This window comes from Desmodus rotundus, chromosome 10 (assembly GCF_022682495.2).
Source record: "Desmodus rotundus isolate HL8 chromosome 10, HLdesRot8A.1, whole genome shotgun sequence".
Lineage (NCBI taxonomy): Eukaryota > Metazoa > Chordata > Mammalia > Chiroptera > Phyllostomidae > Desmodus > Desmodus rotundus.
Genome location: NC_071396.1, coordinates 68,287,126 through 68,299,567, shown reverse-complemented (window position 1 = coordinate 68,299,567; position 12,442 = coordinate 68,287,126). Strand labels below are relative to the sequence as shown.

Below are 12,442 nucleotides of genomic sequence, written 5' to 3'. Positions count from 1 at the left end.
ACCAACCGATTTTAAACCAGTTTACCTTGCTTTGCTCTTCCCTTCCTGCAGAAACTTCTAGCCCACATTTTCCTTTCTGACCAACTGGGAACTTCCCCAGATGGCACCCCCCATGCTGGCATTTGTGAGAAACAAATTGTCTTCTCAACGGTAGTCATCTCCTGATCTGTTAGCCTCGCCATACCTAAACAATAATAAAACCTATGTTTTCAAACAATCCTCAGCCCTGCCTGGTGTAGCTTAGGCAGACTGAGTGTGGGCTATGAACCAAAGGGTTGCCGGTTTGATTCCCAGTCAGGGCACATGGCACATACCTGGGTTGCGGGCCAGGTCCCCAGTGGGGGCCACATGAGAGGCAACCACACATTCATATTTCTGTCGTTGTCTTCCTCCCTCCCTCCCCCTCTCTCTAAACATCTTTAAAAAAAATTCTCATTAAAACAATCATCAGCATCCAGCCATTCTCCACTGCTCCCATGGAAACATCACACATACATATTCACATGCACACACACCCTTGGCTTTCTCTCCAAGGTTCCATCTCCCTGACTTCCCCCTGACACTCCTATCCTCTCACTCCCTCCCTCCCTTCCCCTTCCCCTTCAAAGGCACTGGAGCTAAACAACGCCTCTTAAAGTCTCCAGGGACTTCCCAGGTGCAAAGTCAGTGAGCAGATTTTCAGTCTTCAACTTGCCTTGTTGTTCTAGGGGAAAGGACCTTGTGTCACTCTCTCCCTCTTACCAAGGCTTCCAGACACCCACCCTGTTGTTTCTCCCTCTCTCTCATTGTTTCCCTCTGTGTCCCACCTCTGTGCCCCACTTACAGCTTCCCCTTTCCTCTGGGGAAAATTAAAATTCATTGTAAGTGTGATCATCACAAAGCCTGTATCATTCTACGTGATGACTAGTGGTGCCTGTCACATTAGAGGCAACATTTCATTTAACCTTCACAACAAACTTAGGAGGAAAGCACTCTAATTTTCTCTGCTTTTTTCATATGGAATCTCAACCTTAAAAAGAATGTAACTTGCCATAGGTCACACAGCTTCTATATCCTTCTATAACAACAATTATAATAGCAATTATTAATAAAAACTGTTCACATTATAAATAGTACTAATTTAAAATAGTAGCTGATTACCGACTTCCAGGTATTTTACGTATTTTTAACTATCCTAAGAACCCCACTTGTTTCATTTCATATCACATGAGAGCCCGGCAGGGTGCTCACACCCTCTTCTCCCTCAGCGCCACTCCGCCCTGGATGATCAGACCCACACCACCACTGCGACTGCCATGTGACACCGGACACTTGTCTGGTTTCCGTTTCCTCCCTGAGTCCTGCACCCCTGACTATTCAAATATCTTCCCAGAAACTCCACACGATATCCCACATCAGTGATACTAAACACTGGGATTTTTACCTGGGTTAACCTAATAAAATACGGTATTACCTTAGTGTGTAGAAGCGATCTCTGGGAAGCCCATAAGAGGGACCCTGTTATAGATCTGGAAGGATTTCTAATGAAATACCCAAAACAGTTGAACAAATCCATCTCATCAGAACTAGGGGTGGGGAAGGAGGAGGCGAAGAATAAACATTGTAAATGCTCAGAAACTAGAGAGCCGGGTCAGTTTCAGTCCATAACCAAACCAGCTTCCCCAGGCCGAGAATTTGGGCCCAGACCCCAGTCCTACTTGTCCTCACCGTGCTCCCCCCACCTTCTATCTTATATCTCCCCTTTTATCCTCAGGGCAAAATACTGAGCCATTCTGCCAATGTGGATGTGCATGTTAAAGGCAAATGACTTTTTGCCATACAATGGAGAACTTTTCAATGTTTGAACAGCCTGGGTATGTGAGCCTACTTCTTCAACATTGCCTCTATGTGATCTAAAATATAGCTCAGGTATTTCTCAAAATTCAGCATCCTAATTGAGATTATACACTGAATTTTAAAGACTCAGTATTAAAAACAGAAAGCAAATATATCACTAACACTTTAAAACTTGATTACATGATAAAATGATAATACTTTTAATATATTTAGTTAAATAAAACATTAATATACACAGAAAAAATAAAATATACACTGAATTTTAAAGACTCAGTATTAAAAACAGAAAGCAAATATATCATTAACACTTTAAAACTTGATTACATGATAAAATGATAATACTTTTTATATATTTAGTTAAATAAAAAATATTATTTAAATGTATTTCACCTGTTTCTTTTTACTTTTTAAAATGTGGTTACTGAAAAATTTTAAATTACATTTGTCTGACATTTCTGTTGGACAACATTGATATAGAAAATTAAAAAAATAATAATGTTGATCACTAGCAATTATAGTAACTACTCTTTATTTAATTTCTAGACCTTTAAATTTGTTATCCCTTTGACTTCTCAGAAAGTCCTTAGTATAGACGTATGATCATGCCCATTTTACGTACAAGGAAGTAGTGGCTCAGACAGGTTAATACATTTGCCCAAAGCCACAGGGTGGTCAGTAACCAACCCTGGACTCTACCCTACAGTAGTCAGGCTCCAAAGCCTGGGAACTCCCCACGGTGCGTGTCCTCTTCTCCATCGTGCGGAGTTCCCCAATAGACTTGAACCATACATTTCCAAGTCCTATCACAGTACTTCCCACAGTGCGTGGGAAGGAACAGATACTTAATAAATGAGTAACAAACTAAGAAATAGTTCATCAAGGTTTGCAGTAAAGATGAAAAGAAATGACACGAGAGCTGTAAGGTATTCCATGAGCTTTAAAGCTTTATAAAAACACAAGGTATCATAGATATGATGTGATAACCTGGCAAGGTGGCCGCACTGCTGAAGATCAGGTGCACTGGCCCTGGGCTGTGAAACCTTGTTGATCTCTCAGTGTGAGCCAGTAAAAGTATCTTTCCTGTGATGCTAGCACCCTCTTGTGTCTCCTTGTTACAATGGCATAGCAGGCCTTCTGCATTTATAGGAAATTATCCAAAAAATTTATAATTCACATTTTAAATCTTTCACTCCTTCGAAAACTGTACAAAAAAGCACCTGCATTGGCCCTTAGACTGGGGCACAGGAAAATTTACTTTTCTCAGTGAGTGATTCTACCTGATCCGTAATTTCCAGGACCTAAGCAGAGCCCTGCAGAGAAGGTGGGGCCAGGCACAGACCACTGAAGACATGCCAGTTTCCAGGGCTCGAGTCCCTTATTTCCCACACCACATCTTGCAATCCCATCTCCTCCATGAAACCCCGTAGCATCTCCCTCACAAACCTGACAGGCTTTGAGCAGAACTTTTCCTCCATCTCAGTCCCTGGGAGCAGTGCCCCTAAAGTGCCCGCTTTTACCTCAAATGGAAGGGTGTACCTTTTTTAGGTCGGTAACTGATCAAGCTAACATAGAGTAGGTAAAGACGGCTCAAGTCTTGGGTCTACACCCAGCATTAACACAAGAACCACTCAGGTAAAGGTACCCCAGCACTTTTTCACCCCTGTAAGTAAATGGACAGAGACTTCACATCCCCTACACTCACCTCGGCAGTTTTTAGCGGTCACAGCGTCCCCGTAGAACCCGTCAGCACACCTCTCACAGTGGGCACCATCTGTGTTCCCAATGCACCTCAGACATTCTCCAGTGACGGAGTCACAGTGGCCGGCCTCCAAGGGGTCAACATTCCCGCTACAGTTACAGGGGACACAGGATTCCCCAGGCACTGTTGGGTTTCCATAGTAACCATCGGCACATCTGCATAAAAGATCGAAAGAAGGATCCAGATAAATACAATTTCTCTAGATATTACTCCACCACCCAGGGGTTCTCTGAATAGTCAATCAGTCAGACTGATTCTTGTTATGTAAGATTTACTGTGGAAGGAATGTAACTCCAAGTTCAAGCACTTACTGAGTTCCTTCACTCATTGAGAAGAATGAGGAGTGGTCCAAAATGAGCCATAAATCCAAGGGGATGTGCAGCTGGCCCCAGGCCAGCTGGACTCGCATCCCAGCACTCAGGGATGTCACCCTGTCCTATGGACTGTAGCCAGAAGCAGCACGGAGACTTACATGTGATGTGGGAACAGACAACACAGGCTTGTAGGACCCAGAAGACGGCTATTAATCAAGCCACCCCTCCCCTATGGAGTTGTTCGGTGTAATGGGATATGAAAGTGTGTGAACAGTAAATACTGACTCCTTGCTGGTTCCTATTGTTATTGATGAGAACACAGATTAGTTCAAGGAGCTCAAATGCTTCTCAAAAACTTCCCAGGCAGTTTCAACATTAATTTTTAAATCGATATACTGGCTTTTCTCTATAATTATATGAAATAATAATTACATACCAAAACTCTAAAACCACACTTAACTACCTATTTAAAAACAAACACATAGAAATTACATTAAAGTAATTTTTTAAATGCAACTTTTAGAAAACAGCTGAGCAACACAGTGTACCTCTCACACCAAGTTCCGGAGTATCCCAGGGCACACTGGTCACAGACCACTTCATCTGCGTCGTCCAGGTGGCAGCTGGGGCTGAAACTGTCAAAACATTAGAAGTGAATGTAATTTTCCAGTGGAAGGTGTAGAATTTCTAAGTAGTTTAAGTGCTTGATTTCGACCACTCTTGTCCCTGCAAACATCCTTAGCCAAGAACCCAAGGCCCCTGGCCTCATAGCCCACCCCACGTAGGCACTGGACACTCGCTGCTCCCCGCTCCTGCTCACCTTTCAACCCAGAGTGCACTTCTCCCCTTCTCTGCCTGGGTTCACCCAGCTGGTCCCCAATGTCCAGCTCAGCTGTCACACCTCAGCTATCACCTCCTCCAGGAGGCCTGCTCTGACTTCCTCTCCTCTGGGTTCCTTGGCACTGGTCTGCCCGCCTCAGAGCCCTGGCCACCTTGGCCAAGAGTGAGCTCACTTACACACGTCAGTAATCACACTTCCCAAAAGGCCCCCTCTGCTCATCAGGGTCCCTTCATACTATTCCTGAGCTTTGGGGAGGCCTGTGAAAGGATGTGTGGGGACGCATGAGAGTCCCTCACAGTTTCAGCACAGTAGTCCTGACTGTGTTTGTTTATACAATAAATTCCCATGGGAGAATTCTTTGGGTGAAGGTGGAGGAGGTGCTAAAGGGCAAACCAGTGAGAGAGAGAGAGTGGCTTGCAGGAAGCGCAGGCCCAGCATGACACATGAGGCCTTGCATGTGACCGTCTCCCATACCTCCCCTCCCCTCTGTGCTCCTGGACCATCTGCATCCCTCAAACAGGACGTGCTTGAGCTGCCATGCCTCAGCACACTCAGTCCTCCTGCCTGGGACACGCTTCTCTGCTGCCTTCAAATTCCTTCTCATCCTTCAAGTCTCAGATCAAGAGCTTCTATGGAGTCACTCCTGGCAGGTTCCCACCATGCAGTGGGCATTCCTCCACTGTGGCCCTGGCCACACTGTGGATTCCAGGGCCGGCAGCCCTGGATGAATAGTTTGATACTCAGAGTACCTACCATGATACCCAGTATATAGTAGACATGCAATAAATATTTGTGGAATGAATTAAATGAATTCAGCCCTTTCAATGGGCTGAATATTTTGGTCATTATGTAAAAAACTTTTAAGCACAGGAACATCTCTGTATCCCCCTATTCCTCCTGCCCCAGTGGTAGGCACACAGTATATACTTGTGAAAGAACTAATGACCAACTTTAGACCAAAAGAAAAAAAAATGTATGCAAATGTCCTTGCCATCACACAACTTTCCTTACATAATTCAATGCACCAAACTTTATTTTTTTTTTAAAGAGAATCCATTCCTCCGTTTAAAATCCTTATTAATTACCACTGGGCAAAATCCACACTCTTATTGCACACAGAGAGTTGTTCTGAAGGTATCAGTACACATTTGAATGGAAATTCTGGCCACATCAGAAAAAAGCCAGGCTTACTTGTTGGAGGCTGAGGAGAGGGGGCAGGCACACGGCTGGCAGTCCCCAGGCGTCCCTCGGACAGGCAGCCCGTAGAAGCCGGGCAGGCACTGCTCACAGTGGTCCCCGGTGGTGTTGTGCTCACATGCCTAGGACACATGCATGAAAAGAAGACTCAGCTCTGGGTTCTGTATAGGATTCTGAGATTCATCTAAAAACTGCTTGAGGTACAAGTGAAAAAAAAAAGACAAAACACTAAGTCACCAAACTCTTATATGAGGAGGGGTTGCCTGTTGCCAGATTAACTAGTAAAATTTTTAATTTGTGTAATGGAAGCATAAGAGCTTTCATTTCCGACCACCTCAGAGTAGCCAGCACCATTCTTGACCTTTTGTAGGAAACAGGAGAATGGGGACAAAATCTATCAAGCAGCAGCTTTCAGGACTGAGCAACAGCGGGTACAGTCCTGTGACTGAGAGAACCAGGTCGGAGGATGAGGCCTCCGACCACAGGGCCTTCTGCCTGGACGCACCTCTGGGCAGAGTGGGGGTTCTTGCTGAGTTGAGGAGACAGAGGTCAGAGTTTGGGGGTGCTGAACCTGCTGGAATTTGGACAGAGGACAAGAGTTCCAGAAATCTACACAGGAGACCCCTTCAAATAGCTACTGAATACTAAGCTGCTTGTGTGTGGAATACAAATTCTTGAGGCCAAAGAAAGATAGGTGGCCTATAAGCTGAAAAACTCAGAACTCACACAGAGCTCTGAGACATGAGAATTCTAAGCGGTGAATGTGGGGAGACCCTGGCAAATGCCCAGTGCATTCAGTAGAGACCCCAGAAGGAAAAATAGTTCCTACAGTGCTACACCGTCCACAGAGTAAGGGCTATAAAAGAACTGCCCCAACAAAATTTTTAAATGAAAACTTGAAACAATCATGCTAAACTATAGTAACTGCCAACCAAAACAAATCTCCAAGTCCTTTAAGGAAGTGGGGTGGGTGGGGCTGGGGAAAGTGGTGGTGGGAAAATGGAGACAACTGTATTCCAACATTAATTTAAAAAAATGATTTAAAAACTCCAAAAAAGAAACAAAATCTAAAAACTCAACAACATAGTAATATTCACTGAACAATATTCATCACAGAATCAAAAACTACTGGATATGCTCACACTGGCCAAATCTGGGAAAATTTGAAATTCATGAGCCTAGACAGAAAACCAGCAGGTAAAGAAATAGACGTATGGGGAGGAGAGAGGGTTCTTGCTTATAGAAGAACGCTGTGTGCCAACTGATAAGAACTGGGGGGAGGAGATGGAGAATTGTCCTTTTACAAGCATCAGCATAAGTATTGTTGGGTGGGAACCATCAATGACCACAAAATCTAAGGGGGGATTTTGATGAAGAATAATAATACACTCACATGGTCTTAAGGACTCCCCCAGACTGTGTATTAATTACTAAAGAAAAGAACAGTGAATACATACTGGGAAAGTTGACCAACACCTGGCCCGTGTGATCAGAACTAACATCACCACCAGAGAGCACTGGTGGACATTGGGGGTCTCCATGTGCCATGCTCTGCGACAGACACGCTAATGAAGTGTTCTGTTTGGAAAGGTGTAACCTGCATCTACTCATGGGAAAACAAGAGAAGGACCGCAAAGGGGAGGCATTCTAATATTTTGGAAAATGTTTGTGTCCTTCAAGATGCCAGTGTCATATAAGACAAAGAAATGCTGAGGAAATATTTTGAATTAAAGGAGACTAAAGAGACATGGCAAGAAAATGCAGTATCTGATCCTAGGTGGAGGCCTATAATTGAGGGGGGAAATGCTATAAAGGATGCAATCGAGTCAGTTGAACATTTAAACATAGATGGTAGATTAGAAAAAAGAGAGTATTAATGTTAAATTTACTGCACCTGATAACTATACTATGATTACATAAGAGAATGTCCTTATTCTCAAGACATACACACTGAAATATTTAGAGATAAATGGACATAATGCATGCAACTTATTCTCAAATAGATTAGGAAAAACTATGATTAGATAGGTAAATAATGAAAATAATAAAGTAAACGGTATAATGTTAACAATAGGTGAACCTGGGTAAATGGTAGGTGTTTTAAGTACTATTCTTATTCCTACAACCTTTGCACAAGTTATTTCCAAATAAAGTGTTTTTTTAATTAGAAACAATAACTACTTGACATGAGAAGAAGAAAAAATAATGTGATCTATAATCAGGAGAAAAATCTAAAGTGCAGGTAGAGAAAAGAGACATAACATGCAGAGAATTACATAAATTAGAGTTATACTGACTTCTCATTTGAAACAACACTGCAAGCCATAAGCAAACAGAACAACTTTCAAGTACTGAAAAAAAATCTGTAAAAACATATTTGAGCAGTGAAGGTAAAGAAAGCCTTTTTCAGGGACTTCTGATCAAGATGGAGGTATAGGTAAACATGCTTCACCTCCTTACACAACTACTGCAAAGATTACAACTAGACCACATAATAAATATAACCCAGATTCGTCAGAAATATGAGCTGTATGGAAGTCCAACACCCAAGGATTTAAAGAAGCCACATTCACCCAGATGGGTAGGAGGGGTGGAGACATGGAGATGCGTGGAGAGGTGCAGAGATGTGGAGTAGTGCAGAGAGGCATGAAAATGTGGAATGTGTGGTCCCACATCCACGTGTAGTAAAAAAAAAATCAGGAGGGATATCTTGGGAGCAGGGATCACAGCCCCAGAACAGACCACCCAGCCCAGGGTTCTAGTGCCAGGAAGATAAATCCCCATAATTTCTGGCTATAAAAACCAGTGGGGGTTAGGGAGGTGGGAGAAACTGCAGGATTCTCAGGAGACTCCTCTTAAATGGCTTGCAATGGACATGGATTTAGAACTTAAGCAGACTCATCCCCTCTGGGATTAAAAACCAGGGCAACAGCTGGAAGGGCACCAGTGGCATACAGGAAGAAATCGAAGTGACTGGCAACAAGGTGAGTGCCAGGAGACAGATTCCCTCTGGGCAGAACTCCAGAAGCTGGGCAGTGGCATCGTTCCCTCTCCGAGCCCTCTCCAACACAGAGCCACAGAGTGGTGACATGGGTTGTCCCGCCTTGGTGATCACCTAAGGCTCCGCACTGTACAACATACAGGTGTGGTTTTCTACAATAGGCCACACTACTAAGTCAGGGAGTCAAAGCAGCTCTATCCAAGACACAGAAACAAATATAGAGAGGCTGCCAAATTGAGGAGGCAAAGAAATATGGGCCAAATGAAGAATAGAACAAAACTCCAGAAAAAGAACTAAACAAAATGGAGATAAGCAACCTATCAGATGCAGAGTTCAAAACACTGGTTATCAGGATGCTCAAAGAACAGCATAAAAAGACTCAGGCAGAAATGAAGGTTACAGTAAGTGAAATAAAGAAAACTCTACAGGGAACCAACAGTGGAAAGGATGAAGCCAAGAATCAAATCAATGATTTAGAACATAAGGGGGGAAAAGCATTCAAACACAACAGCAAGAAAAAAAAAAAGAATTCAGAAAAACAAGGATAGACTAAGGAGCCTCTGGGACATCTCCAAACATACCAACATCTGAATCATAAGGGTGCCAAGAGAAGAGAAAGAGCAAAAAATCTAAAACTTATTTGAAAAAATAATGAAAGAAAACTTTGCTAATTTGGTGAAGGAAATAGACATACAAGTCCAGGAAGCACAGAGTCCCAAACAAATTAGACCCAAAGAGGACCAAAAGCAAGACACATCATAATTAAAATACCAAAGGTTAAAGATAAAGAGGGAATCTAAAAAGCAGCAAGAGAAAAGCAGAGAGTTACCTACAACGGAGTTCCCATAAGACTGTCAGTTAATTTCTCAAAAGGAACTTTTCAGGCTAGAAGGTGCTGGCAAGAAGTATTCAAGGTGATGAAAAGCAAGGACCTTCAACCTACATTACTCTATCCAGCAAAGCTATCATTAAGAATAGAAGGGCAGATAAAGCGCTTCCCAGACAAGCTAAACCTAAAGCAGTTCATCATCACCAAGCCACTATTATATGAAATATTAAAGGGACTTATTAAATGTTCAGATGAACATTAACATGGCAACAAATTCACAACTATGTACAACTGAATCTAAAAAAGAAAACCTAAGCAAACAACCAAAGCAGGAACAGGCTCATAGAGATGGAGATCAGCTGGAGGGTTATCACCTGGGAGGGAGAAGGGGGAGGCTGAGGGGAAAGGTGCAGGGATTAAGAAGCATAAATTGGTAGGTACAAAGTATACAGGGGGAGGTTAAGAATGGAATATGAAATGGAGAAGCCAAAGAACTTATGTGCATGACCCATGGACAGGAACTAGGGGGAGGATAGCTGGAGGGAATGAGGGTTTGGGGTGGAGGGAGGCAATGGGGGAAAAATTGGGACAACTCCAATAGCATAATCAATAAAATATATATATTTTTTTAAAAAAGAAAGCCTTTTTCAGATAAACAAAAGATAAGAGAAGCTGTTGGCCATCAGACTTGCATTGGAGAAGTGCTGAAACTCTTCTTCAGGTGGCAGGTGTATGAATCAAGGAGCGAAGAGCAACAGAAATGGGGAATACGTAGATAAAAAACTTATTTTCCTCATGTAAAACATCTCTTTACATAGTGAAACCACCCTGAGTTAGGGGGACAGAAGGTGTGCAGGAGGAAGCAGATGGCTGCACCAGCTGAGGAGGCTGCTGAGCACCTGGGCAGTTTCATGGCTCAGGGAACCCTGCACTATTCTGCACATCCTCTCCTCCCCAGGTCTCCCCGTCGGCCCCACCCTGTGCCATCCAGCGCTTCCTCCTATGATCTCCACCCACGCTGGCCTGTACTCACGCACCCCAGTCCCACCTGTGGGCCCTCCCCTCTCACTGCCTCTCCCCTGATGTTCACCCTACTCCATTTCCCTTTACACCCCTTCTCTTTGAACTGCTCATTTTACAAGCATCTATTGGATGTTCTCCATCCAACCATTTAAATATGTCCAGTTTCTGAACTATATTCTTTTCAATGACTCCTGAGGTTGATAAAAGTTTTCCCATATACTAAAACTGGGGACTATACACACTTGTGTTACATCATTTTGTACCAGGGTTTCACAAGTTTCATTTAGGGTTATCCTAGACCAGAGCTTCCAAACTTGAATGTGCACACAAATCACCTATGTTAAATATTGATTCTGATTTGGAGGTCTGAGAGGGGCCTGAAAATCTGCATTCCTAAAAAAAAGTTCCCAGGTGACCCATGCTACTTGTACTCAGATGATATTTTGGTAGCGGTGTCTTAGATCTTTTTGTCTCCCCTATAATTCCCCTATAATCTTGGTTTTGATAATTAATGCAAATAATTAAAAATGAAATTGGCCTTGGTAAGCAGCTACATGGTTGCCCAGAAAGTATTACACAAAATAACTAGTTTCATTAAAATATATTTAATTATGTACAATTGCAAAATGTCTGTGATACATTCTTTTTGCTCAAAGGGCCATATGGGGTCTTCTTTCTCTCTGGGAAAACTATTATGTAGTTTTTTAAAAGAACCTGCAGAAGGTTTGTTCCAATGTTTTCTCAATGTGGGTCACCGTCCCTCTAAGTGACCACCTCTGTTGGTAGATCTGCTTTGTGAAGGATGGAAGTCTCGACAACTTGGTGGTGGGAAACATTGTCTCTTTTTAAAATATTTTATTTATTTATTTATAGGGAGGGAGAAAGAGAGGGGGAGAAACATCAATGTGTGGTTACCTCTTGAGCGCCCCCTACTAGAGACCTGGCCCACAACCCAGGCACGTGCCCTGACTGGGAATTGAAACAGCAACCCTTTTGGTTCACAGGCCGGTGCTCAATCCACTGAGCCACAATTGCCAGGGTGAAAACATTGTCTCTTGAGTGGAAAGGAAAAATATGAGGGCCCAAGACATGCACAACTGCATTCTATGCTCCTTTCTTCGCAAGGCAAAGAAACTGGCTTCTCTTTTGCGTAAGTGCAGAGAGAGCTCAGAGAAAAGACTAAGTGCTAAGATAAACTGCGGACCTCAGGTGATCATGAGGTGTCAGTGTGGGCTCATCGACTGTGCACATGTACCACTGTGGAGGGGGATGCTGGCTGTGAGGGAGAGGGTGGGGGCAAATGTGTATGGACAATCTCTGTTCCTTCTTGTGTTGCTGTGAACCCCCAACTGCTCTTAAAAAATAAAATCTTATGAAAAAACAAATAGGAACACTAAGAAAAAATGGAAACTTCTCTCTAATAAACTATAAATAAAAAAATTCTGGAAGCTAGATAGCTAACTACAAGGCCAAGGCTATACACAGCTGTACAAAAGGCAGAACTAAGTTTTCTTTTCAAAAAAAAACAGAAAAAAGTTAAGTTATATTAAATAGACAAATGATGCTACCAAGTTGCAATATTCCTTAAATGTCGATCTAAGTTTTTATTATTTTTGCTTCTTCAAACATTATTTATTTAAAA

The 12,442-nt window shown here is 42.8% G+C and overlaps 1 protein-coding gene across 3 annotated transcripts in view; it reads right to left on the bottom strand.

The window, feature by feature from the left end:
- LAMA1 (laminin subunit alpha 1) overlaps positions 1 to 12,442 on the bottom strand; it is a 156,213-nt gene that overhangs the window by 70,004 nt on the left and 73,767 nt on the right. For all 3 annotated transcript variants that reach the window (XM_045187958.2, XM_045187959.2, XM_053913282.1), the window contains exons 17-19: positions 5,942 to 6,069; positions 4,458 to 4,544; positions 3,539 to 3,750 (exon numbers count right to left, since the gene is read on the bottom strand). In XM_045187958.2, coding sequence (XP_045043893.2) covers positions 3,539 to 3,750; positions 4,458 to 4,544; positions 5,942 to 6,069 — 427 coding nt within the window. The remainder of the gene's footprint in view (positions 1 to 3,538; positions 3,751 to 4,457; positions 4,545 to 5,941; positions 6,070 to 12,442) is intronic.